General features: G+C 58.8%; 1 protein-coding gene across 1 annotated transcript in view; it reads right to left on the reverse strand.

Annotated features, from left to right (window-relative positions):
• The window catches only part of SDK2 (sidekick cell adhesion molecule 2), a gene marked incomplete at both ends in the record, with an annotated part of 262,118 nt that overhangs the window by 24,374 nt on the left and 212,782 nt on the right, over positions 1-24,962 (reverse strand). Inside the window, 16 exons of the mRNA XM_082679157.1 lie at positions 1,054-1,240; positions 7,364-7,479; positions 7,648-7,749; positions 9,070-9,126; positions 10,691-10,826; positions 12,706-12,776; positions 13,289-13,392; positions 14,453-14,654; positions 15,735-15,929; positions 16,851-16,949; positions 19,014-19,203; positions 19,868-19,983; positions 20,762-20,999; positions 23,460-23,610; positions 23,712-23,821; positions 24,569-24,690. Coding sequence (XP_082535283.1) covers positions 1,054-1,240; positions 7,364-7,479; positions 7,648-7,749; positions 9,070-9,126; positions 10,691-10,826; positions 12,706-12,776; positions 13,289-13,392; positions 14,453-14,654; positions 15,735-15,929; positions 16,851-16,949; positions 19,014-19,203; positions 19,868-19,983; positions 20,762-20,999; positions 23,460-23,610; positions 23,712-23,821; positions 24,569-24,690 — 2,196 coding nt within the window. The remainder of the gene's footprint in view (positions 1-1,053; positions 1,241-7,363; positions 7,480-7,647; positions 7,750-9,069; positions 9,127-10,690; positions 10,827-12,705; positions 12,777-13,288; positions 13,393-14,452; positions 14,655-15,734; positions 15,930-16,850; positions 16,950-19,013; positions 19,204-19,867; positions 19,984-20,761; positions 21,000-23,459; positions 23,611-23,711; positions 23,822-24,568; positions 24,691-24,962) is intronic.

The raw sequence follows: 24,962 nt of genomic DNA on the forward strand, positions 1-24,962 counted from the left end.
AGTGTACTGTTGCCAGAGAAGTGCCTCTAGATACCATCTAGAGGGCTGGCTGGCTCTGCACGTGTGGACTGCAGGGTTCTTAGCATCGCCCACTCCTCTGCCCCGCCCCGCCGTCCAGCCTCCTAACTGGCCTCCCTGCCTCCCTCCTCTCCCCTCCATCAGCCTGTCCCTGGTACAGCAGCCAGGGCGATCTTTTATAAACACAAACAGATCCTGTTGCCCAGATGCTCATCCCCACCAACGGCTCCCCGGCACGCTTAGAATTAATCCTAAACTTCCTTCCAAGGCCCCCAGACCCTCTGCCACCTGACTCTTACTCACGTTCTTTCAAGCCACCTGGCCTTCTCTCTGTTCTCTAATCCCCTCCAGCCTCCAGGCCTTTGCACCTGCTGGCCCCTCTGCCCGGAACACCCCTCTCCTCCAGAACTTCCCGCGGCTGGCTTCTTCTCACCGAAATCTCAGCTCAGATGTCAGCCACTCCGCGAGCCCTCCACGGGCAAACCCATCGGAAGCCATCTGTCCACTCCCTGCCTCAGTCCTTAGCTCACTCACACCCACTTCCACCTGAGGTTAATTCATCTAGATGCTTGCTTACGATCCGACTCCCTCCCTAAGAGTGGGCCCTTGTTGGCTTTATTCACTGTCGTGTTCCCAGCATATGGCCCGGTGCGGGCCCACAGAGAATGCTCACTAAATACTGGTGGAGGGAACAAAGCCAGGGAGATATGAGAAAGTCAGATGGGAACAGACCGGGAGCAGAAGGCGGCTGGCTGGGCATGGACTGGCCATCGGCAAGGCGGGCTACTGGGGGAAGATGGGGGGAGGAAGGGCGAGATCTGGGGGCCTCTCCAAGGCTTTCTGGGGACAGTGCCCCTCTTCTGGGCACTCATATCTAGGCCCCTCTGGGTGGGCGGTGCTCTCCCACTCTGGAGGACGTCCCACGGGGCCCGGGGACCCAGGCCAGATCGCTCAGCTGCCTCCACTCCCCCACGATCGCGGACGCCAGGTGCCCCCCGCCCTCCCCGCCGTCTGTCCCTCCAGTCTGTCCCCCACCTGCTTGCTGGGTCTGGCCCCGGGCCGGCGTGCTCCGAGGCCCGTCCCCCGCGGCGTTGAAGGCCGCCACGCTGACCATGTAGGCGGTGTAGCCAGTCAGGTTCTTGAGTTTGACGCCGTTCTCGGCCAGGAAAAGCGTCTTCACCCGTTCCGTGAGGTTCCGCCGCTGGGCCTCCCAGAAATAAATCTGTGGGCACAGAGGATCTGGAGTGAGGGAGACAGTCACCCGGCTTCCCCCCTTGCCCCCGCCTGATCCCAGGGTCTCAGACACACCTGCTTTCGTACCATCCACACACCTGGATGGGAGCTGTGAGTCGCCCAAGAAATAGTATAGGTGTATTTAAGAGCTGTTTTAGAAACCCTTCCAGAGTGTTCCTTTTCACAGCTAATCCTTCAGTCTCTGCTAGACTGTAAACCCCATGAGGGCAGAGAGCCCATGCGTCTGTTCACTGCAGTGCCTGCAGGATTTAGCAGAGCGCGGGCACGGGTGGCCCTCAGAATGTTGCCACTGTAGGAATAACTCAATTCTGCTCTGTAGGACCCTGAGTGCAGTGTAGGTAGACTGCTGGCGTGAAGTCTACCTCAAACCCAGCCGAGAGTCGACTTTGAGGACCAGCCCATCGGCATCACCTAGGAGCTGCTTAGGGATGCAGTGTCAGCCCACCCTGGACCTGTGGCATCAGCATCTGCAGGTTGACAAGGCCCCCAGGGGCACACATGACAGCTGGAACAGCGCATTGTAGAGGCAGGCAGGCCTGGGCTGACCCCAGCGCACCACTGACTTGCCCAGGTGACTTCTCTGAGCCGCAGTTGCGTCGTCCGTATAGTGGGGGTCATGGACACCCACTTCCCAAAACCAAGGTGACGTGCAAAGGTTGTAAAAAGAAGGAAGACACGGCAATTCTGCAGAAAGTTTCAGTCCAGGAGCACAGCAGGTGTCCACAGTGCTTCCAATAATAGTTGAACCCCTGAACAACACGGGTTTGAACTGCCCGGGTCCACTTCTACGTGGATTTTTCTCAATAGACAGGTGCAGTACAACAGGATCTGCGGTTGGTTGAATCCGTGGATGTGGAACTGCGGATACAGAGAGCCGACTGGGACTTGAGCACCCGCAGATTTTGGTCGTATCCACAGTGGGTTCTGGAACTGATCCCCCGCGGATTCCGAGGGACGACTCTACTTCATATTCACCAGGGGTTAACACCCACTCGTCGCCAGCGAAGCAGCAGATCCTTCACTATTTTTATTTTTTGACTGTGCCATTCTTTATTATTTTGGATATCTACACAAAATTTTACTTTATTTTTTAAAAAATTATCTTTTTTAACATCTTTATTGGAGTCTAATCGCTTTACAATGGTGTGTTAGTTTCTGCTGTATAGCAAAGTGAATCAGCTATACATATACATATATCCCCATATCCCCTCCCTCTTGCGTGTCCCTCCCACCCTCCCTATCCCATCCCTCTCGGTGGTCACAAAGCACACAGAGCTGATCTCCCTGTGCTATGCGGCTGCTTCCCACTAGCTATCTATTTTACACTTGGTAGTGTATATACGTCCATGCCACTCTCCCACTTCGTCCCAGCTTACCCTTCCCCCTCCCCGTGTCCTCAAGTCCATTCTCTACGTCTGCGTCTTTATTCCTGTCCTGCCCCTAGGTTCTTCAGAAGCATTTTTTTTTTTTTAGATTCCATATATATGTGTTAGCATATGGTATTTGTTTTTCTCTTTCTGACTTACTTCACTCTGTATGACAGACTCTAGGTCCACCGACCTCACTACAAATAACTGTTTCGTTTCTTTTTATGGCTGAGTAATATTCCATTGGATATATGTGCCACATCTTCTTTGTCCATTCCTCTTTCGATAGACACTTAAGATGCTTCCATGTCCTGGCTATTGCAAATAGTGCTGCAATGAACATTGCTTCACTACTTTTAGAACTCAGAATCCAGGCGTTGGGAAAGCTACAAGTCCCTGGCCCGCAGAGGACTAGAGGGCATTTGGCGCCACCTGCTGGCCAACGGGGTTTCGGCACGCTATTGGCTTCTCAATTTCTCAATTTGCCTGGAGAAAGTTCATAAAAGTGAGAAAGCTAATAAAAGTGTCCCCACCTGGCATGTGTGAACGGCAGTTAGGACGACTCGGTACCATCAAATCCTTGCTTTTCTCTAACCCCTCCCTTTTTCTTTCTTCTTTTTTTTTCAGTCTTCTGATACAGGTAGATAGTCACACATGAAGTCATTCACTCATTCACTGTTTGGAATGAATGAGTGAACCTACTTGGAGTGGATTCAAGAGAGACGGGGCAGAGGCAGCGGGCAGACATTTTTTGGGAGGGTTTCTGCCATAAAGGGACCAACCAGAAAAATGGCTGAAGCAAACGTGAGGCCAGGAAGAGGCATTTGAAAGATGCAACATATTTCAGCATGAGAAAAGTGACAATGCAGGACAGGGGGTGCCAGTGGCCGGCGTCACGTTCTTGGGAAGGGGGGGAGGGGGGTCCAGGATGCAGGGCCACCACACGTACATAAATGGGCACCCTCAGCAGGCAGGTCTTACCTGTGTGAACCGAATTCAGCAGACCTTTGTTGGATGAGGATTAAGTGACATCTGTGCAAATAGCACAAGGGGCTGAGGCTTGACCCCAACCCCAAGGGCACACAGCCGAGTTGCCGTGCCCGCTGATGGGTAGCCAGGTGTCTGCTAGAAAACACGCTCCCTGGAGGGCCCACGTCTTTGGCTGCCTTGCATCTCAAGCGCCTAGAATCATGCTCAATAAATATCTGCTAATGGATAAACACCGTCCTTAGACGGGAACAGGTGTAGGAGTGAATCGTCATCACCACCTTCTCCTATTCTCAATTCCCTGCCCCTTCGGGCTTCACCACAGGCAACAGGCCGAACTTCAGCCTCGGTTAAGTCCGGTTCATGCCCACATGTCACATCGCTGGCTGTCGCTGGAGGAAAGCCACACTTTCAGTTCACGAGCACAGCCTTGCGTGGCCCGGCCACCGTGATACACTGGCCTGGTCCACTCTCTGCAGTCTCCGGCATCACAGCTCCACACAACCCTTCCCCATTTTCCCTCCCTCCCCAACCTCACTCCTGGCTCAGGACCCTTCACGGAGCTCCGGAAGCCATCACACAAGACCCCACAAGCTCCCTGCCCCGGCTGGACCACCTCCTGCCCTGTGTCCCTACCCTCCGCCTCCCTCCTGTGACCAGGGCTGAACCGCTGGCTCCCTACTAAGGCGGGCCCCACATTACTGCACTAAATCCCAGCCCCTCTCACAGCTTCCTCTCTTCCCTGACTCACCAAATTCCTCCTCTTTCCAGAATCATTTCTATCAGCACACAAATGAGTTATTCCTCCCATCTTAAAACCGCCTCCGTTCCGTTGACTGTCTTTTTCCAGTCTCTACCCCATTTTGTTACTTCCCTTTAAAGCAAAACTCCTCAAAAGGGATGTCGGTACTGGCTGCCTCTCCTCATTCTCTCGTGAACCCACTCCAAGCAGGCATTCCCCGCCCCCAGCTCTTATCAGAGTCACCTGTGAACTTGGCCTGTTTAATGCTAAACAGGGCTCTGGAAACTCCCTCTGTAAAGGGCCAGGTAAGAAATATTTTAGGCTTTTCAGGCCTCACGGTCTCTGTTGCAGCTATTCAACTCTGCCTGTGACTGGAAAGTAGCCAAAGGCGATCTGTAAACAAGTGGGTGTGGCTGCATGCCAATAAAACTTTATTTACAAAAACAAGTGGGGGGCCGGATTAGGCTCATGGGCTGTCTGCCCGTCCCTGAATAATTGCTTCCTAGATTTCATCTTGTTTGAGCTCTCAGTAGTAGTTGGCACATCTGCTGCCTCCCTCCTTCTGGAAGCACGTTCTTCATGTGGGCTCTGAGACTTCAATCACTTGTTTTGGTCCCGGGGCTCCGTTTTCAGACTTCTGGTGTTTTGTATGTAGTCTCCGGGCTTTCAGGACCGTCTATATGCTGAGGATCCCACCGTTCACACCTCCATCCTGGACCTTCTCCTTTGGACTCCGCACCTGTGTGTCCAGCTCCCTCGGGTGTCTCCCCTTGGAAGTCCAAAAGACGTCTCAAACCAGCTCTCCCTCCGTGCCTCCCCCTCCCACCGTCTCCCCTTTTCCTGCGCTGTAACTGGAAGCTCCGTCATCCAACTGCTTGGAAATCCTTATTGCTTCTCCTTCTCTCACATTCCACATTCAGTCCATCAGCAAATTCTATCAGCTCTACCCCCTTCAGATGGAACCAAGAGCAGATGCTTCTTACCTGCTACTGCGTGGTCTAAACCACCGTCACCTGGACGATGCTGCCGCCTCTTCATGTTTTGCATTTTCCCCATTTCAGGCTACTCTCAACGCAGCAGCCAGCACAAGCCTTTAAAAACCCGAGTCACCCATGTCCCTCTTCTGTCCCCAAGTCCCTGTGGCTGCCATCTCATTCAGCCAAAGCCCTTGAGGACTCCAAGCGATGCGCCCCATCACACTGGGACACGTGGGGCTCTTTGCTGGGCTTTGTACACGCCAAGCACCCACAGATCTCAGGGCCTTTGCTCGTCTTCCCCCTCCTTCTGGAACACTCTTCTCCCAGATCCACGTGATTCACGCCCTGTTCGCCTTCATCTTTGGTCACGTGGCAGCTTCTCAGGAAGCGCTCTCCCAACGACCCTATTTAAAATGACAAACCTGCTCCTGGACCCGTTCCACTTACCACCACCTGGAGGTGCCCTTTGCTTTGCATCACTGGCTTCCTCCCCTACAGTTTAAATAAGCTCACGTTGTCTCTGCTTTCATCTCAGCACCGAGGACACTGCTAGGCACAAAGTAACTACTCAATAAACACGCATCCCTGAAAGGCCGGATGCGTGGACGTGCCCGTCCCTGCACACGTCACAGCTCATTCTGGTGCAACCACTGGCTGGTGGTGTGAATGTGTGGTTACTGTTAAGGTCAGTGAACGCGGATGTCAATGCAGGTCTGGGAGGTGGCAATTCTGTTTCCCTTGTCAATGTCCATGGCTGGTTATGATGTTTCCCTGAGCACGTGGACGTCTGCTGTGTGGTGTCTGGGCAACCACACATTTCCTGGGACCGTCCCTTAACTGGAGACTTCCACACCTCCCGGTCTGGTGGCTGCCAACTGTTGCAGGCCCTGCCCGACTCCTTCTTCCCCAGGGCGGCATCTGCTAGTGGCGCAACATTTAGTTCTCCCAGCTGGCGCTGCGCGGGAGCGACATCCATCTTCAGAGCATCCTTCGCGAGACGCCTTTCTTCCTCTCTCCTGCCTCCTTCACCCCACACAGAACCAGACTCCTGTACCAGATTCTGTCTGAAATGGGGTCTCCACAAGCCGTGGGACCGGGCAAGGCCCTTACCTTTGTGGAAACTCAGTTTCTGCCTGTGGGACGAGGGCTGAGCCGGGGAAGCCGGGAAGCTCCTGGGTGCTCCCACCCTTCCCACTGGAATAACAAACAACCACCAGGAATCAGAGCGGCGCTGGACAGCGGCACAGGAGGTAGGCCTCAGACGTGGCCATGGGCTGAGCGTCCAAACGAGCAGCACGCGATTATTATTATTACTGTTATTGCCGCCTCCTCCAGCGGTTGTGTGCTCAGCGCTTCCTCCCCACCTTTCACAGGGTGACGGCGAGCAGACCTGGAATCTGACTCTCTGCCATCTATCTGCTTTTTCTGTGACCTCGTTGAACCACTAACCTGGGCCTCAGTTTCCTCATCTGTACAATGGGCACAAACATTATAACCTACCAGCTTTACTGGGCTTTCAGGAGGATTAAGGAGCTCTAAGGGTCTTTGCGAAGTTTGGAGACAAATTGAATCCTGCCATAACACAAGATGTTGCCTAAAATCTAGAAATAACGTTAAACAGAAATTACCAACACCTGGCCGGTGGTCCTTTGCTAACTGGCCATTCAATTTGCATCAATATGGTAACTAGGGTTGGCCAGATAACCACTTTGAGAGGTCTCACGTTGGCATCGGGAGCTGGTGGGCTGGGTGGGGGCGGGGGGGTGTACTGCCCAGGGATGATACAAAGCTGGGGGGTGTCCTGAATTTCTAGCATCTGAGCGCCGCCTGCCCCAAGGACGCCGGGGGGGGGGGGAAATGGGCGGAGTCTTGCTCCAGCTGTAGGTGTTTCAGGGGATTGGGTGCAAACAGCCAGGGGATCAGGTGTAGCCCTGGGGCCTCACCACTGCTGGGTCACTCCCAACCACCACCCGGCCCTGTGTCCCTCTGAACCTTGCTCTCTGCCGCAGCGCCTGTACCTTGTAGCCCTGGATGTCTCCGTTCTGGCTTTCCGGCGGCGGTGGGTCCCACGTCACATCCAGCTGCGTGGCCGTGGCGCCGTGGACAGCCACGTTGCGGGGCACTGCCGTGGGCACTGGAGGGTGAGAGGGGTGGTGAGTGCGTGAGGGGACCTCGGGGAGGAGGAAGAGTAGGTGGGCTGGGGGCGGGGTGTGGTCCCCCAGCTCCCGTCTCTCCTCCTACTGGGCTTCCGGGGCGGGGCGTGGGAAAGCTGTGCTGGGGCTGGAAGGGCAGTGGCGCTCACCTGCCTCCCCGACGAAGACCTCGTGTGGGGGGCTGGAGGGCCCCTCGCCCGCAGTGTTGTACACACTCATGCGTATTTCGTAGCGCCGGTGCTTGTTCAGGTCTGGGGGTGAGAGTGGGGGAGGGGAGAGGCACACAGAGGTCACTGGCCCTGCAGTGGACGGGGGCGGCGTGGAGGGGGGCGGCTGCAGGGGGCGCTGTGATGATGCACCCCTGCGAGTCTGGACCCCTGAGTGCAGGTTCAGGAAAGAACAGGTAAGAGGTGGGGCAGCCGACACTGGGGAGAGGGATGCTCTGGGAATCTGGACACAGGGTGACACTGGGTGGCGTCCTGGCCAAGTGTGACCACCTTGGGCATTTTTGAGACCGAAAGGTGCACTGTTAACATTTATGCTGGGACAACAGGTGTGAACCAAAACTGTCCCAGAGGCGCCAGGTCACAGGTCACTGCTTCCCTGCCTGTCCTGGACACACTGGCCACTTTAGCTGCTTCAAGTTCCCAGCTTCCCCCCGCCCCCACGTCTCCATCAACCAGCTCTTAACGCGGGGGCAGGGCCCAGCCCTAAAGAGAAAAGGCTCATTGGAGGCGAATCTGGGGTGAAGAAACTCGATGTTTTTGCTCAGTTGGGGTGCTTGGGGGGAGACGCTTAGACGGAAGCTGGGAGAGGGGAGCAGCTGCAGGAAAACAGGCCCCGACACCCTGGGTGGGAGTTGCCGTCCCTGCTGGGGGGTGGCTGACACGTTCCCCCAGTCTCCTGTGCGTTCCCCTCCACAGCTCCCCCTCCCCAGGTGGAAGCCCTAAGCACCCCGATAGCCCTGGCCCTGCACCCGCGAGGGCTGTCAGTTCAGGAAGGACCGAGAGGCACAATTCAGTCAAATGCATGCTATTAACAGGAGGCCCCCTGGTCCAAAGCTCCGGGCCTCGGGGAGAACCGAATGTCCTCTGGGACGTTAGGAAAGAGCTAGGGCTCGGGGCACCAGGTGGGGACATTTCCTGGTCCCTGAGGGAAGACGGGGGCTCTGCTCACTCCAGGGTGGGCCTTGGCTTGAAAGACAGAGCTGAGCTGACAAGTGCCTCTGATGGGACGAGACAGAGCGGCAGCAATGTGGACGCCTGCCTGTGGACCCCCGGCCCCTACCGCGCACCTCCTCTCGCCGTCCCTCACGCCCCAGGAGGACGAGGCCTTAGCCATTTCCCTTTCTGTCCTGCACTGATGGATGGTGGCCTGGAGCAGACCTTCCCTGGCGACCCCCTGCTTTTCTGTGTATTTCAGGAAAGTCACGCGTGTGCAGGGGGTTCCCCTTCTTCAAGCAGCCTGAGGTGGGCGCACCACTCAGCTGTGGTCAGGCGCCCTCGGAGGCCCCTCTCCCCTCCCCGTGGAAGGCGGGGCCCGTCGGGGAGCCGCCGTGCAGGGGGACTTACTGTCCAGCTCGTACTGCGTGAGGCTGGGCCGGCTCAGGTCCCGCACGGAGTACAAGGCTACGGGGTTGGGGTGGGGTGGAGGGGGCCGGAGGGAGACAGCAGACAGAGGAGGTTAGTACACACACCCCCCCGAGCCACACAGACCCCGATGAGGGGGGCGGGATGGGAACACGCATGCAGAGGGAAGGGCCCTCCAGATTCCTGAGTGAGGGGCCAGGCTGGGAGCGGGGATGGGGGGGGGAAGAGGCAACTCCCAGGACAGTGCCATCCTGTCCTGGTGTGCACCTGCTGGAGGTCACAGGGCACAGGAGCCCCTGGGAGCCCAGCATCCCCAGATGGGGACAGCTCTGGTCCCTTGTCTAAGGCTGAGTTCCTGCCATGATAGAGTGGTGTCGTTAATTTCCTCATATGAACCAGAAACCATTTTACTACCAGGAAATATGACTGTATTATACACAGGCCTATAAAATCACAACGACCAGCACGTCTGCCAAAAAATAAAACAAAATAACGCAAGCTGCTGTATCAGCTCTTTCTGAGGTTTTCTATTAATTTTCCTCGGCTACGTGTTCAATCATCTTGTCTGTTAATACCTGCTAGAAGACAAGGTGCAGACGGTTTACGAGAAGGATGGGAGGAAAAATCAAAACGCAGAGGATCTTAAACTGTTCCTGTTCTCCCAGTGTCTCTGGTTTGGTACCACCACCCACCTAGGGACCAAATCCTCCAGACCCCTCCCCGTCCCACTGGCCTCCCTCTCCCCAGCGTGAATCAGTGCGCGTGTGTGTGGTGGGGCTCAGAGCACAACGTCTCCCAAACAGGCCCTCGACTGCATCTCACGCCGGCTGTCCTGGCACCAACCTCATGCTCTTGCCTCCGTCACTGTATTCGCCTCGAACTGGGGCCACTGCTTCTGGACCCCATCACCAGCCATGGCCCCCAAGACCCCAAAGTAACCATCCTAACCCAGAAGTACGACGTGTCATCCCTTTGCTTGTGTGTGACTCTCTGGGATTTTTACTTGGCTTCCTGAATTTTTTCCTTCCTGCTGCAGAGGCAGGCTGGATTCCGGGGACCCCAGGGCAGAATGGTCATCTCCTTGAGGAACCAGAGGGGGCCAGACTGCTGCCCTTGGGACATGACCAGGCTTTGCTTTGGGTCCTTCCCACCTCAGGCCCTTTGCACATGCCAGGATCCACCCTCCCCCGCCAACCTCCTCTGGACTGGTTGACCTGGAATCATCCATCAGTGTCGGCACCACAGCTACCCCCAGGGAAGCCTTTTCTGACACCTGCTTTAGGACCTCCTGGAATACGTGCTTCACAGAGGCCATGCCGACGGTCTTAGATTACCTATAGCAGGCTTTTCTTCTCCAGCGCCTGGCTCCTCCCCCAGCCTGCAAGCTGTCTGAGAGGGCAGGGACCTTGTCTGTCTTGTTCACTGGTGTCCCCCCAGTGTCTGGAGCATAGAAGGTGCTCAATAAACATGCACTTGGGGATTGAATGGGATGGGATGAGAGGCACACACAGGGGAGGGCGCCAGGGTTTTGGGTTAGTGTGATTCCAGGATGCTGAGAGCTTCACGCCCCCGCCCGCCCCCGACTCCTTCCACTGTCACTCACAGGTGAGCTCTGCCCACTTGGCCCCCGGGTTGTTGATGCCACGCAGCGTGAAGCCCCTCAGACCCTCGTAGAGCAGCTCCCGGTACCGGATCCGGAAGCCCAGGAGGATGCCGTTGATCTTGTCTTCTGATGGTGGCTGCAGGGAAGGGAGTGGGGGTGGGGCCGGCCATGGCTGAGCATCCCCTTCCCCTCCGCCCCTGCCTCCCTCCCCATCCTGCGTCCTGCAGCCACACAGCAGGCACTGTGTCTTAACCAGGAAAAGGAATCAAAGTGGCATTGAGCATTCTTAATTTATGAAGCATTTCCAACGAGGTTACTCCATCCCTGTAGCATTCCCTGGGAGGCAGGGCAGGGCGGGAATCACCATGCCATCCCCACTGAACAGAGAGGAAAGTGAGGCTCAGAGATGGTGAGGAACTTGCCCAAGGTCACACAGCATCATGGGGGCCCTGAGCATGACTCTGGACGCAGAACCGTCTCAAAGAGTTGTTCCTTGTCTAGAAACTTCCTCATATGATCACGTGCCCTGGCCAGGATTTCCTGGAGTTTCCAGGGAATTAGGGAGAGTCCTCGCCCTGCTTTTCAGCAAGAACGAGGGCGGCGTGTCTTCGTGCGCTGCCCCTCTCTGCCTTGATCGTTTTCCTCTTTGCTTCCTGCTCCCGTCCTCAGACGAGTTGGAGAACAGGCTTCTGGAGAAGGTGGAAACTACTTTATTTATTTACTTTTGGCTGCGTTGGGTCTTCATTGCTGCACGCGGGCTTTCTCTAGCTGCGGCGAGCGGGGGCCACCCTTCGTTGCGGTGTGCGGGCTTCTCATTGCGGTGGCTTCTCTTTGTTGTGGAGCACGGGCTCTAGGCGCGCGGGCTCAGTAGTTGTGGCCCGCAGGCTCTAGAGCACAGGCTCGGTAGTTGCGGCGCACGGGCTTAGTTGCTCTGTGGCATGTGGGATCTTCCCGGACCAGGGATCAAACTCGTGTCCCCTGCATTGGCAGGCGGATTCTTAACCACTGTGCCACCAGGGAAGTCCCAGAAACTACTTAGTTATGATGCCTCTTCTAAAAAACCTGCTGAAATGGTTCAGCCTTTTATTAGCTCCTTAACCGTATTCCTGGCTGCAGCTGGTGCCTCCCTGCCCCCTTCATCACGATGGCCCCGATCTGCTCCAGCCTTGGTCGGCTCCCCGCTGCACTAGGTCATTTTCACTTAAGGGACTGTCCTTCTCAGGTGGGGCCTTGAGCTGTGGGAGGGGTCGGGGGGGGTCCCTCCTGTTTTCTCTTCAAGGGCTTTCCCTTCGGGGGGCTGCAGGTGGGCAAAGGTTGGCACCTGCCCCTCTAATCCTGAGAAACGGAGACAGGAGTTCAGGGCTTTGGGGCCTCCGTGGGTGACCCGCTGAGCCCCGGGAGTGGGCTTCAGGGGCTGGTGGGGGTCCTAAAGGCACCCACGGGCAGCTGGGTCTCTGAGATGCGTCCCGGGTCTTCCTCAGGCCGTGAAGGGATGAGCAGGTGGTTGGCGGAGGAGAGGTGGGAGGCTGGTTCTTTGTACCTGGATGATGGGTTCCTGCTCACGGTGACATGACCGAAGCCCAGCCTGGCTGCAGGTGAGGCAGGCACACCTGTGACTGGTCTCTGTCGGGAATCCCTTCACTCAGAGCAGGGCTGGGGTTCACAGAGACGCTGGAGGCCCTGACAGCCCCCAGCCCTTCTCTGTGCAAGGATTCTGCTGACGTAAGGGCACCGAACCTGGCCCTGCCACCTAGTAGCTGTGTGACCTGGGGCATTCTTGTCACCTCCCCGAGTCTGGGTCCTCATCCACAGAAGGGTATAGGGTAGGACCGTATTATCTGGAGGTGGAATGAAGGGTGTGTATGTGTACACACGTGTGTGTGCGTGCGTGTGCGTGTCTACGCATGTGGGTGCCGTGTTCCAGCCCTGCGGGGGCTATTGTCTTTCTGGTCCCAGCACAGGGTGTGTCTGAGTCCTCGTGGGACACGGGCCCCTCCCTGCCTGCCCGTCCGTACCTGCCATCGGATCAGCACGGAGGTGGTGGTGTGCGGTGTCACCGAGACAATTGTGGGTGCTTCATCAGGGGCTGGGGGGAGAGGCGGACAGGTGAGCTCTGGGGGGTGGGGTGGGACTTAGGCCCCCTGGGAGCCATGGGACCAGATTCTGCAGACACTGGTCCCACTTAAGCCCCTCCTCATGCCCACCGCCCCAAGTTCTGTACAACAAAGAGCCAATGTAAAGTGGGAGAGGGGCCGGGACCTTGACCCCAGCCCAAACCCAAGGGCCCCGATCCCCTCCTCTCTGCACCCAGTGCCACAGGCCTCCCCACTCCCACTGAGGTTTCCTGGGGTCGGCCATGAGCGTCGAGGACAGAGAAGAAACACACGAGGATGCCAGGCTGGCTGTGGGTCCTGAGCCCATGGCAAAGGCCCCTCTGGCCCAAACCTCCTTGGGACGCTGCCTGGGGAGCCAGACCAAGGGCCCAGCAGGCCCAGTGCCCCACCCATCTTTGGAGGCTCCTCCCCCAGAAGAGAATGCCCAGTGCCCAGCAAGTGCCCAGGGGACCAAGAGAAAGAGACCCCAGTGGAGGGCACTGACCGGCCTGCAGGGTGGTCAGTGGTTCCGACTCCTTGCTGAACTCACTGTCCCCGATGTCATTGGTGGCCTTGACTCGGAACTTGTAGGACGTGAAGGGCTTGAGCCTGTGTAGGGGAATCGGGTTTGATGAACAGAGGTGCCCCCTAACGGCCCTGCCCCGCCGTCCCTGCTTCCCATCTCCCCAGGGCAGCCCCAGCAGCTGTGGGTCCATCACACAGACAGGCAACAAGCTCGGGCCAGGCCCTGGGGTGCCCTAGACCAGGCCAGCTCAGGGTGTGGCCTCACCTTGGCCGCAGCTAGATGCCAAAGGTCCCCAAGTGGAAACGTCCACATATCCCCTATCTCAGAGGGGCCTGGAGGTAGGAAAGCTCCAGTAACTTCCCCTCAGAGCTGACCCTCCCCCAGCCCTCTCTTGCATTTAGTGAATTCAGGACGGGCTGAGGGTCTCAGGAGTTAACCAGCACTTCATCTCGATAAGCCTCATTTCCTCTGCAGGCAAACAGCTTCCTTTCTGATTTATTGAGGGTGGGAGGGGCAGTGAGGAGAAAAGTCTTGCTCAAAACTCTCGGTCTCATCAACTGGAATGTTAAAAATACATCCCGGGCTTCCCTGGTGGCGCAGTGGTTGAGAGTCCGCCTGCCGATGCAGGGGACGCGGGTTCGTGCCCCGGTCCGGGAAGATCCCACATGCTGCGGGGCGGCTGGGCCCGTGAGCCATGGCCGCTGAGCCTGCGCGTCCGGAGCCTGTGCTCCGCAACGGGAGAGGCCACAACAGTGAGAGGCCCGCGTACCGCAAAAAAAAAACAAAAAACAAAAAACCCCACATCCCACTAGGAATTAAATTGAAGGCAGAACTTTGGAGCGAAGCTCCACTCCCCTATTAAGGATGGAGAGGGAGGCTCCGCCTGGCTGGAGAAATCCAGCTAATGAAGGATGGCGAGCCTTTCACGGAGGGGGCTTCTAGGCTCCAGAAATAGATAATAAGAGGCAGCCCTAACAAGGCTCCAGAGAGGGTGGGGAGGGAGGTTAGGACAGAGCTGGAGGGGGTGAGCGTGGATGTGGAGAGGTCCCGGGGGATGCGGGCTGTGGAAGCGATCTGGGGGTGGGCGGGCTCTGGGCCGGGAGGGGCGGAGCGGAGATGCTGGAGGACACACGGGGGCCTCACCTGTCCACAACGAAGGCGGAGGCGTTGTGGCTCACAGAGGCTGAGTGCAGGGCCCACCTGCCGCTGGGCAGCTCCCGGGTCTGAATGGTGTAGTAGCGCACGGGGGACAGCCCGTCGCTCCCGGGCTCCCAGGACAGGAGCACGCTGCGTGCCTTCACGTTCTCCTGCTGCACCACGGGCTTGCTGGGGGGCTGCGGGCGGTCTGGAGGGGGTGGATCGGGGAGGAGCAGGTGAGGCCACGGCGGAGGTGGGGGTGCACTTTCTCGGCCCCCGGGAGCACTGATGCCCCCCATCCCATCCCATTTCTGCACGCAGGTCCCAGCAGTCAGCACCGTGGCTCCTGGCCAGCGACTGTCCCTGGGCTACTCGACTGTCCCTGGGCTACTCGAGGCCCAGGTGCCTGGGAATTTACACCCCCTGAGGGCAGCCCCAGCACAGGGCTGACAGTGAGGTGGTGTGAACGCCCCAGTTCCTTTGCCCCGGTCTGCACGGTGCTGAGATGGGACCTCCGCTGTCCCCAGTGGGGTGGGGCTGAGCCCACATCTCCCTCGGTGGGACTCGGCTTTGTCCCCTGCGAGGGCTTGGCCTCTGCTCACGTCCCCACGCCCCATGGCGGGATTCTTGGTCTCAGCACTCTGGCTCTTGGGTGGATGAGGCTTTGTTGCGGGACCTATCCTGTGCGTTGCAGGATGTGTAGCGGCACCCCGGCCTCTACCCTCCAGATGCCAGGGGCATTTCCTTTCCACCTGTGACACCCAGACTCTGCCCAGTATCCCGGGGTGGAGGCAAGGGCACCCTGGCTGAGAAGCACTGTCCTCCTGGTTTTTCCTGGGAACACTAATAAATCAGGCTCACAGGGATCTGGGGCTCAGGCCTGCTTCTGGGGAACCCAACTTTGCGTGAGAAGCCGGCTCAGGGAGGCAGGGCGACGGCAGCCAGGGCTCTAGGCTGCAGTCCCATCCTCCACCCAACTGGACACGGTCTCCTCTTGAGAAGGAGGGGAGAGAGGAAGGAAGCTGGTCTCAGAGGCTCACCCTTTAGAAAATCTGGGCAGGGCAGGACCCTGGGGAGGGGAACTCCCAGATCAGCTCTGGAAGTCTGCTGGAGCCCTTGCTGACCTTGGCCTCAGAGATTTGAGCCCACTTTCCATTCTGGACCAGGGCAAGAGACTCACAACTAGCCCACTCCCAGCCGTGCACGAGGAGATGGTGTGAGCTCCCGGGCCGGCTGTGGGTGCCCCCCCCAGGCCCCCCAGGCCTCCCCAGTCCCGGTGGGCAGTCACCTCTCTTCTCCGTGGTCACCACCAAGGCCTCGGCGGCCTCTCCCCAGCCCTTGCGGGTCTGGGCCGTGATGCGGAACAGGTAGACGGACTCTGGCTTGAGGCCGGTGGCCGTGAACTGGCGGGCGCTGGGCACGAGCACCTCCACCGTGGCAGCGTTGGCCGTGGTGGCGTTGAGCCTGTGTGTGATCTGGTAGGCTGCGGGGAAGGAAGGAGACGGGCCATGCTGGGAGGTGGGGCTGCGGGGGGCACGAGCAGGTGCTCTATGCAGCGTCTGCAACCCCCAGCCCAGCCCCCGACGAGGCAACTGAGGCTCAGGGAGGCCAGGCCACCTGCCAGGAATTGACCAAGCTGGAATTCCAGCCCAGGTCTTTCTAAGCCCAAATGCCTTCCCCCCACCCCCAACCCCCCAGCCCCATCGACTCTGTCTCCAGAGGCACAGCTTTCACAGGGGGCGGGCGCTGCACGTTGCCAGGACTGAGCCCTGGACCGGTACAGGTGGTCCGATCCCCCGTTCTACAGGTGAGGGGCTGAGGCCATGGAGGGAAGCCGACTTGCTCAAGTTCACACAGCTGTTCATTTCAAGCCTGTGAGTCTTCTCGTGTGTGTGTGTGTGTGTGTGCGCGCGTGTGTGTGTGTGTGCGTGTGTGTGTGTGTGTGTGCGTGTGTGTGTGTGTGTGTCTGCGTGTGTGTGTGTTAGTAGGAACCGTGACTACGAAATGATGCTTCCGACCTGTAGCATCCCTCCTGGGTGCCTTAGGCCTCGTTTCCCACCTGTGGGCGCGGCTGCGCTGAGCCAGCCCGTGCGCCCTCACCTGGCTACACTTAGGAACAGCGGCCGAGGTTCACCAGATGGCCAGTCCCCTGGGGACCTGGGTCACGTGGAGGCACAGAGCTGACCAATGGTCCCTAAGACACCTGAGCCCCAACCTTGCCCTCCCGCTGATAATCTTACAGGCTGAGATTTCCAGTAGGAGAAATTAGACTCACAACCATTCTTGAGGACACGTGGACACTTGTCCTGGGCTTAGCCTCTCTCCTGCCAAGACTGAATCTGCCCCTTTACACCTTATACCTCCTTCTTCCTGCAGCCAGGGCCCAGGCAGGGTACAGGCTTACCAAGAATGATGCCGTTGGGGGCGGCGGGGGGCTGCCAGATCAGCCGCACCGAGGTGGTCCTCACCTCTGGGAACAGGATGCCCATGGGTGGTCCCGGGACTGGAGGGTAAGAGGAGAAGCAGGGGACACTGCAGCTGCTGCTCAGCCCCTAGACCAGCCCGGTTCCGGCAGAGCAGCACGGAGGGGGACAGGGGAAGAGGTCACTCTGCTCGCTGAACTTCTGAGGAGTGTGTGTCTGTGCTTGGCACCGTGTCCTCACACAGGACGTGGAGATGCGATCAGTGAGGTTTATGCGTTACTTGGAAGGAACTAGACGGGGCCGAGGCTCCAGCTTTGGGGCAAATGAAAGCACCAACCCCAAGCACACACCACTCCTCTTTCTGGACCTCACTCTGGGACCCGTGCATCCGGAGCTCCACCGCTCCTCTTTCTGGACCTCACTCTGGAACCCGCGGGCCTGGAGCTCCACCGCTCCTCTCTCTGGACCTCACTCTGGAACCCGCGGGCCTGGAGCTCCACCGCTCTTCTCTCTGGACCTCACTCTGGAACCCGTGGACCTGGAGCTCCACCGCTCCTCTCTCTGGACCTCACTCTGGAACCCGCAGGCCTGGAGCTCCACCGCTCTTCTCTCTGGACCTCACTCTGGAACCCGCGGGCCTGGAGCTCCACCGCTCTTCTCTCTGGACCTCACTCTGGAACCCGTGGACCTGGAGCTCCACCGCTCCTCTCTCTGGACCTCACTCCGGGACCCGCGGGCCTGGAGCTCCACCGCTCCTCTCTCTGGACCTCACTCCGGGACCCGCGGGCCTGGAGCTCCACCGCTCCTCTCTCTGGACCTCACTCTGGAACCCGTGGACCTGGAGCTCCACCGCTCCTCTTTCTGGACCTCACTCCGGGACCCGCGGGCCTGGAGCTCCACCGCTCCTCTTTCTGGACCTCACTCCGGAACCCGCGGGCCTGGAGCTCCACCGCTCCTCTCTCTGGACCTCACTCTGGAACCCGTGGACCTGGAGCTCCACCACTCCTCTCTCTGGACCTCACTCCGGGACCCGTGGGTCTGGAGCTCCACCGCTCCTCTTTCTGGACCTCACTCTGGAACCCGCGGGCCTGGAGCTCCACCGCTCCTCTCTCTGGACCTCACTCCGGGACCCGCGGGCCTGGAGCTCCACCGCTCCTCTCTCTGGACCTCACTCCGGGACCCGCGGGCCTGGAGCTCCCTGCCCAAGCAGCCCCAGGCATGCTTCCCTTCTACAGGGGCCCGGAACCACCCCCCTGAGGGTGTAGACTTGTCCCTCTGGACGGAGGGATGGCCAAGGGGCAGGTGTTTTGGGCAAATGGATGGAAACGGAATGATATGGGCCAGAGGAGATGGGGGCGGAGGGGAGACAACAGGGTGGCAGAGTCGGGGGACGGATGGGGGGGCAGCTCTTCCCAGGCTGCCTCGATCTAATTCGGAATGCCAAGAAATCTGAGATTTCTAAACTTGAACTGGGCCTTCCAGGCCATTAGGAGGGTATATCTGTCACGGCAGGAGCGTAGAACACATTTAATTTAACAGATCATCAGCTTCATTTATCTCTTTAGAACAGAGACATATGGCGTTTGGGCTTTGCTTTGCACTCTCGTCCCGACCCCACAAGTGTTTTTGGTGAGCAGTATGTGAGGATGTGTGTGGGGAGGAGCAAGGGGGGCAAAGGACCTGTCAGCTCAGCCTCCGATGGGGAGTTTTGCTGCAGAGATGAATGCCTGGAGCCCGGCAGGCGTCACTCGTTTGCTAACAGGACCCGTAGGCTTGTGTAAAGGAAAAAATCAAGCCTTTCGCTTGCACAGACCTGGGCTCGGAGAGAGCCTGCCCCAGGTGAACAAGAAATCAAAGCGGGTACAAATCCTCTTTTCTGTTCACCTGTCCCAGAGAGACTGGATCAGATGCCAGTCTGCCCTTGCATTGTCATTTCTTCCTTAGGGATGCGCAGTTTGTAATTAGCATCCCTTGCAGTGGGGTTGGTGGCCCTCAGTGACCTGCTTCCCCCAGCAGAAGCCTGAGGCCACGGTTCCCTTTGGGGCAGAGAGAGACCTCAGAGGGGCGGGGCAGGGCTGGGCAGGGTAGGGGTGGACAAAACGCAGCTCTCAGCCTTCCCCAGGCTCCCAGGGACGGAAACGTACCGTCATCCAGCGTCCGCTCCAGGATGGCAGGATGGCTGGGGCTGCCGTCCCCGATGCGCGTGAAGGCTAGCACCTGCACCTCGTACAGCACGTATTTGCCCAGGCCTGTGAGCTGGGCGCTGCGTGACGAGTTCCCTTCCACCACCCAGAACCGGGGCTGGGAGTCTGAGTCCTTCTCCTTATACAGCACCTGTTGGAGCCCAGCGCAGGGGTGAGGGCCTCCGGCCTGGGTCTGGTCCCACCAGAACCTCTCCTATCTCCTCCCCAGGAGCCAGGTGGGTAAGGATGAGTGGGTGGACCTGGGGCTCCCTGGAGGGGCTTGGTTCCCAGGTTACACAAGCCTAGTGCTCGGGGAGGGAGGGGGACACAAAGATGCAGTCAGCCATGGAGCTGGAAGGTTCCTTAGAGAGCATCCAGCTGAGAAAACAGGCCCAGAGAGGGGGCGTGACTTGCCCAAGGTCACACAGCCAGTAGTGGCAGAGCTGGGATGTTAAGCTGCGTCTCCTGACTTCCAGGCTGGGGTGGCAGGTGCAGCTTTGGGAGGAATTCTAGAAGATAATGGAAATTGAAGCTGGGCCCATCAGGGCTGAGAGTGAGGCTTGGGGCACCCAGTGTGGCCTCCTGGGGGAGGTAGAGCTGCCCCAAGGACCTCAGGCCTTCATGGGAAGCTTCCCCACCCCCAAGGGAGGACTCCTTGGTTGTCATGGTGACCAACGGATGCCGCTGGCAGATCCCCCGTGTCCACTGTAGAAGGCAGGGTCCTGGGCCCCAGGGGGTCACGAGGACAGGGCGCCGGGACAGGGAAGTGGGTGCAGGGGCTCCAGCCCCCTCCCGTGCTCGGATCTGGGATTCACCTTGTAGCCCAGCACCAGCCCGTTGCGGTCGGCCTCTGGGACTTCGCTCCAGCGAACCAGCATGCTGCTGGAGGTGGTGGCCAGCACAGACACGTTGGTGGGGCCCGAGGACGGCACTGGGGGAGAAAGGAGCGGAGAGAAGCAGCTCACGACCCAGAGCGGACCCAACAGTGGAGGGGGTGGAGTGGGGTCTGAGGAAGGAAACGGGGCACGGTCCCCAAATAGCAAATTATTCTGCGACGATGATGCCTTTGGCTCCGGAGTGTTGCAGATGCTGCTTCTGGCTTCAGATCAGCCTCCCCGTTATCCCCCCTCAGACTAACGTTAGGATGAGGCTGCATTTCCTGCCGGCGTAGCAGCGAGGGGTGGGGGAGGGGCTAGGGTGGGAAAGCATCCATCATTTAAAGGGCGTTAGGAAAAAGCCACAGAGCTACACGCCACACGCGGCTGGATGAGGGCTGCCTGTAGGCCGGGAGCACATATTCTGTGGGTGTCCCCTTGCCAGGCCCCTATGAGCCGCTGCTGCTTCTGGAATGTTCTGAGAGCTCACCCAACCCGTACCCTCTCCTCACCCCCCCACCTCCATCTTGGGGTCTCACAGGCACTGCTGGGTGTCAGGGTTAAAAGTGGGGACACAGAGGCGGGAAGCCCCTCCTGGGAACCTCTGGAAGCAGTGCTGGGAAAATCAGGTTCTGGAAGGCGCGGCCACGCACACACAGGGTGCTCTGCGGGACGCTGAGCACAAGTAGGAAAAGGAGCCCAGGACATTTTCCACAACAGCTCCAGCCTTTGAGCCCTTAGCAGGCCCTGAGGGCAGAGAGACAAAGGTGGGGGGGTATCCCCAGGCCCCAGGGCGGTGAAGCGGGTGGGGTAGCTGGCATGAGGGCGCAGTACCTGACTCCCGGGTCCTGCCCAACACCGCCTGGCTCCAGGGCCCGCTCCCGATGGCGTTGAAGGCCTGCACCTGGACGCGGTACTCCGTCCACTCCTCCAGGTCTTCGATGGTGTACTCCCGTTCCACGCGGTCTTGGACCACGTGGCTCAGCGTCTTGCCGTGGCCGTCCGCCCGGCTGTACTTGATCTTGTAGCCCACCGACTCGGGGCTCCCGTTGTATTCCATCTCTGGGAGAGGCTGCGGGAGGGCAGGGGTGGGAAAAGCAGCTGTGAGGCCAGGCCCACCTAGCATATGGAAGAACTGCCTGGCTCGAGCTGCCTCTTCCAGGCAGCCTTCGGGATTACCCAGCCCACTGTCCAGCCCGTCAGCACCCACGTGAGGCGCTCTCACCCCTGGGTGTGGCTTAGTTGTGTAACTGTGCTTCTGACAGTCCCACCATCTCCCTGTCTCTCTACCCTGGGCTCAGAGGAGAGGCGGCATCCACTCTTCATTGTGCAGGTGACAAATTTATGACCCTGCCAGGGGAGTTGGCCCTGGTGAAGAGAGGCATAAAGGCTGTCTGTCCCACACTCAGCACCTGTGGCAGGGGCTGTCTCTGCCACTTAACTCCCTCACTCAGCCTGCCAACATATACGTATGTAACTGCCTACGGCACGCCTGGTCTCAGGTTGTGTCTGCCCTTGGAGAAGCAAGCACGTGAAGGCAGCATCTCAGGCATGGGCGGAGCTCCAGTCACTGTCAGGAGGTCCTTCCATCCAGCACACCTCCGCCTCTCCCGCTGCAGTTTCAGCCTCCTCCTTTTTGTTTGAGTCTCAGTGAAGAGAAAAAAGACAGCTTCATCTCCTGAGCCTATGATTAGGCTGGTGGGGCTGTGGTCACCGGCTCAAGGTCATGCGGATGAACCTGGGCAGTGCTGATAAGCGGTGGAGGTCTTTGTACACTGGGGGCAGCCTGGGATCTGAAGCAGGCGCGAGCTGAGGGCCCAGCCTTCAGATTCTCCTCTGAAGGTGACAGGGCTGGAGCTGGGGCATCCTCAGCCCTCACCTGCCCGCATTCTGCTTCCCCAGAGGCTCCGACGAGCCCGTGATCCGCAGGCCCTGCACGTCCTGACCTACTTTCTCTGGCTGCTCGGCCTCTGCCTCACCGCCTACATCCCCCGTCCCTCCTGCCAGCCCCCGCTCCTACAGACACTCAGTGAAGCAGACTAGAGGCCATTAAGACAGCAATCAATGGGCCTGAGAGCTTGAGATGGGCCTTGAGCACATGCTCTCCTACCTGCTAAGGAAAGGCAGCGGGCCATGCGCCATTAGGTGGGGCCGGAGGGGCCCGGGGCCCCGCACAGTGCAACCCCTGCCTTTTATTCCCCCTCCAGCTCCCACCCTACGTACCAGACTTTTTAGCCTTTTAGTATTTGGAAACCTTAAAGTGAGATGCAGAAGGGACGTGGGGAGCAGCCTGGAGGGGAGCAGAACTGAGGTGAGAAGCGGGGGGTCGGCGAGGGGCGAACTGGGCCTGACAGCTCTGCCTGCTGCTGGTCCCAGCCGCCTGGGAGGGCCGTCGTCATTCATAACTAGCGCTCGTCTGGGCTGATGGCCATTAGCGCCTCCATCAGGCGTGTCCGGGCAAGCGAAAGGCAGCAATGACTTTCTGGTAAATCTCAGCCCACAGCTCGGGGTTTTGCAAGTTGAGTTTGGGGCAACTAGTAAGACATCTTTAGTGGAAGCAAAAAAGAGTTGCATGGCCGGAGGGGCCTGGTGAAGTGGAGGCAGGCAGTTCCCCCTGAAGCTATCATTCCTGGATTCTCTAAGGAGCCGGGCTGTTCGGTGCTGGCCCCACGTCTGCTTGTCTAGGAATTCCTCTTGGGTTTCTGCTTTGTGGCGACCGTGCCGGGAAACGCGGTTCCAGGCGATGTCCTGGGGGAGAAATGCTCTCTCCTGTTCCCCAGAAGATGGGCTGGCTCAGGGGTTAGGGCGGCGGATTCTGGGGGCCAGACTCCCCGGGTTGGGATCCCGAGCCCTGCTGTTAACTAGGAGGTGTGGGGGGTCTTGGGCCAGTTATTCCACCTCTCTCTGCCTCAGTTTCCTCATCTGTAAGGTGGGGGCCAGGATCACTGTCACAGGCTCGTGGAGAGGGTTCAAGGTCCAACTCTGACAGCACTCAGAACCCAGCTTGGCAGGAGGAGAAGCCCTCTGCACGTATTACTCACTCGTGCAGGGTCACCGGGGTAATGACCCTCGATGTGGAACCCTGATCTGTGGGGACAGAGCCTAATGCCTCCCCGACCCCCCTCTCAACCTGAGAAGCAACCCCTCCCTCTCTGACTTGGTGGGTGAGACAACTTACATCCGAAGCCCAGAACCACCCCGGGAGCTGTGTGACTGTGGGTGAATTCCTAACCTCTCGGAGCCTCAGTTTTCGTAGCTGTAAATTGGGAGAGTACCATGTCCTTTGCAGGATTACTGGGAGGATTAAATGGAAGAAAAAATAATGTAAAGTGCTTGGCGTGTGGCAATGCTCAATACACAGTATTTTTGAGCTTCTTTTCACGTGGGGCGTTTGTTCATTGGACTAAGACTGATGCTCAGAACAGAGGAGGGGCCTGGAGGGAATCCGGTGGACGCCTGCTTTGAGGCACCTCTGCAGGGTGCTGAGGCCCGAGGAGACGTCCCACCCCCGCCGCCCTCGCGGGAGCCTCACCACCCAGCGGAGCCACAGGCTGGTCTCACTCGCCGTGCGCAGCGTCACGTTGGCCGGGGCCATGTCAGGGGGCGCCTGGAGGGTCTGGATCTTTCTGGAAGGCTGGCTGGGTGGGCTAGTGCCCACGATATTCACCTGGCGCATGCGGAAGCTGAGATGGGCGGAGACGGGTGAGCAAAATGGTGAGGGCAGGACCCCAGGGCCAAAGCCCGTCCCAGGCCGGGCAGCCCCCGCCCCTTCCTAACCCATTACCTGTAGTAGGTGAAGGGGTTCAGGTCGGGCACCTCCATGGACCGGGCGTCGGGCTCGTTGGGGAGCTGGTGAATCAGCAGCCACTCCTCTCCCTCCCCGACCACGCCCACCTGAAAATGGAGACACCCTTAGACCTGGCCAGCCTGCCGGGCTGAGATGGGGGTGCTCTGAGCCCCAGCTCCCGGGAGGTATAGCCCGGCCCAGGGAAGGTCTTGACACACAGCCCAGGGCTCACCCGGAGGGCACCACAGGGGGCCCCCATCTTTCCAGGCCCTTAAACAAGACTTCAAGTGGGACCCCGAGCCCTCCTGCATCAGAATCTCACGGGCTGCTTATATAAACCCACTCCTGGGCGCTGCCCTTGACCCAGCCAATCAGAATCCCCGGGGGTGGTGCCCAGGCGCCTGCATATCTATCAGCAGTAAGTTCCCAGGTGATTCTCCCCAACACCCTGGCACGCTTCTTAAAACCCCAGCTAAATCAAAATCAGAATTTCTGGGGGTGGGACCCAGGTGCTGGAACTTCTGAACACTCCCCTGGTGCAGGCAAAGGTGAGACCCATGGGTGTAAAGGGCTGCAGGAAGCAGCTGGTTATTTCTCTAGGCTAGCCAGTCACCACCCTGACCAGAGGAGGGGTGTGTGTGTGTGTGTGTGTGTGTGTGTGTGTGTGTGTGTGTGTATGCAGGTGAGGTGGAGGTGGAACTGTGGGCATTTTTGGTGTATCTGACCTTCTGATAGTTGCATGTGAAACTCACACAGATTGAAACACACATGTGATTTGCTCTCAAGAGCAGGCGTGCGGCCAAGGCCGGGGAGCAGGCTGCCCAGGCTGTAGGGCTCTCCTCCGGCAGTTTTACCTGGGCCTCCACCAGCCAGCGGGAGATGGAGGTCTTCCCATCATAACCTGGCCTGAACTGCAAGGTCACGGAGCGGGGGCCGATGTTGGAAATGCCCAGGTTGGTGGGGGCTCCTGGGAGTTCTGGAAAAGGAAAACAGGGCAGGAAAGGAGTGAGAAGAAGGTCCTTCCACCCCCCACAGGACTCTCCAGGCACGGGGCGGGGGGGGGGGGTGTGTGTCGCAATTTCCTAGACACCTCGGAGTAGGAGCATGGCCGAGGCCTCAACCCACAACATGGCCTTCGGCCCTGCATCTAAGGCTCACTGTGTTCAGACCAGGGACCGAGGTAGGCTCGGGGCTGAGAGAACCCCCCAGGGCCAGGAAACGGGGGCTGGGCTTCCTGAATGAATTCTC

The sequence above is a fragment of the Grampus griseus genome (genome assembly GCF_964374135.1).
Source record: "Grampus griseus genome assembly, chromosome: 20".
NCBI classification, from domain to species: domain Eukaryota; kingdom Metazoa; phylum Chordata; class Mammalia; order Artiodactyla; family Delphinidae; genus Grampus; species Grampus griseus.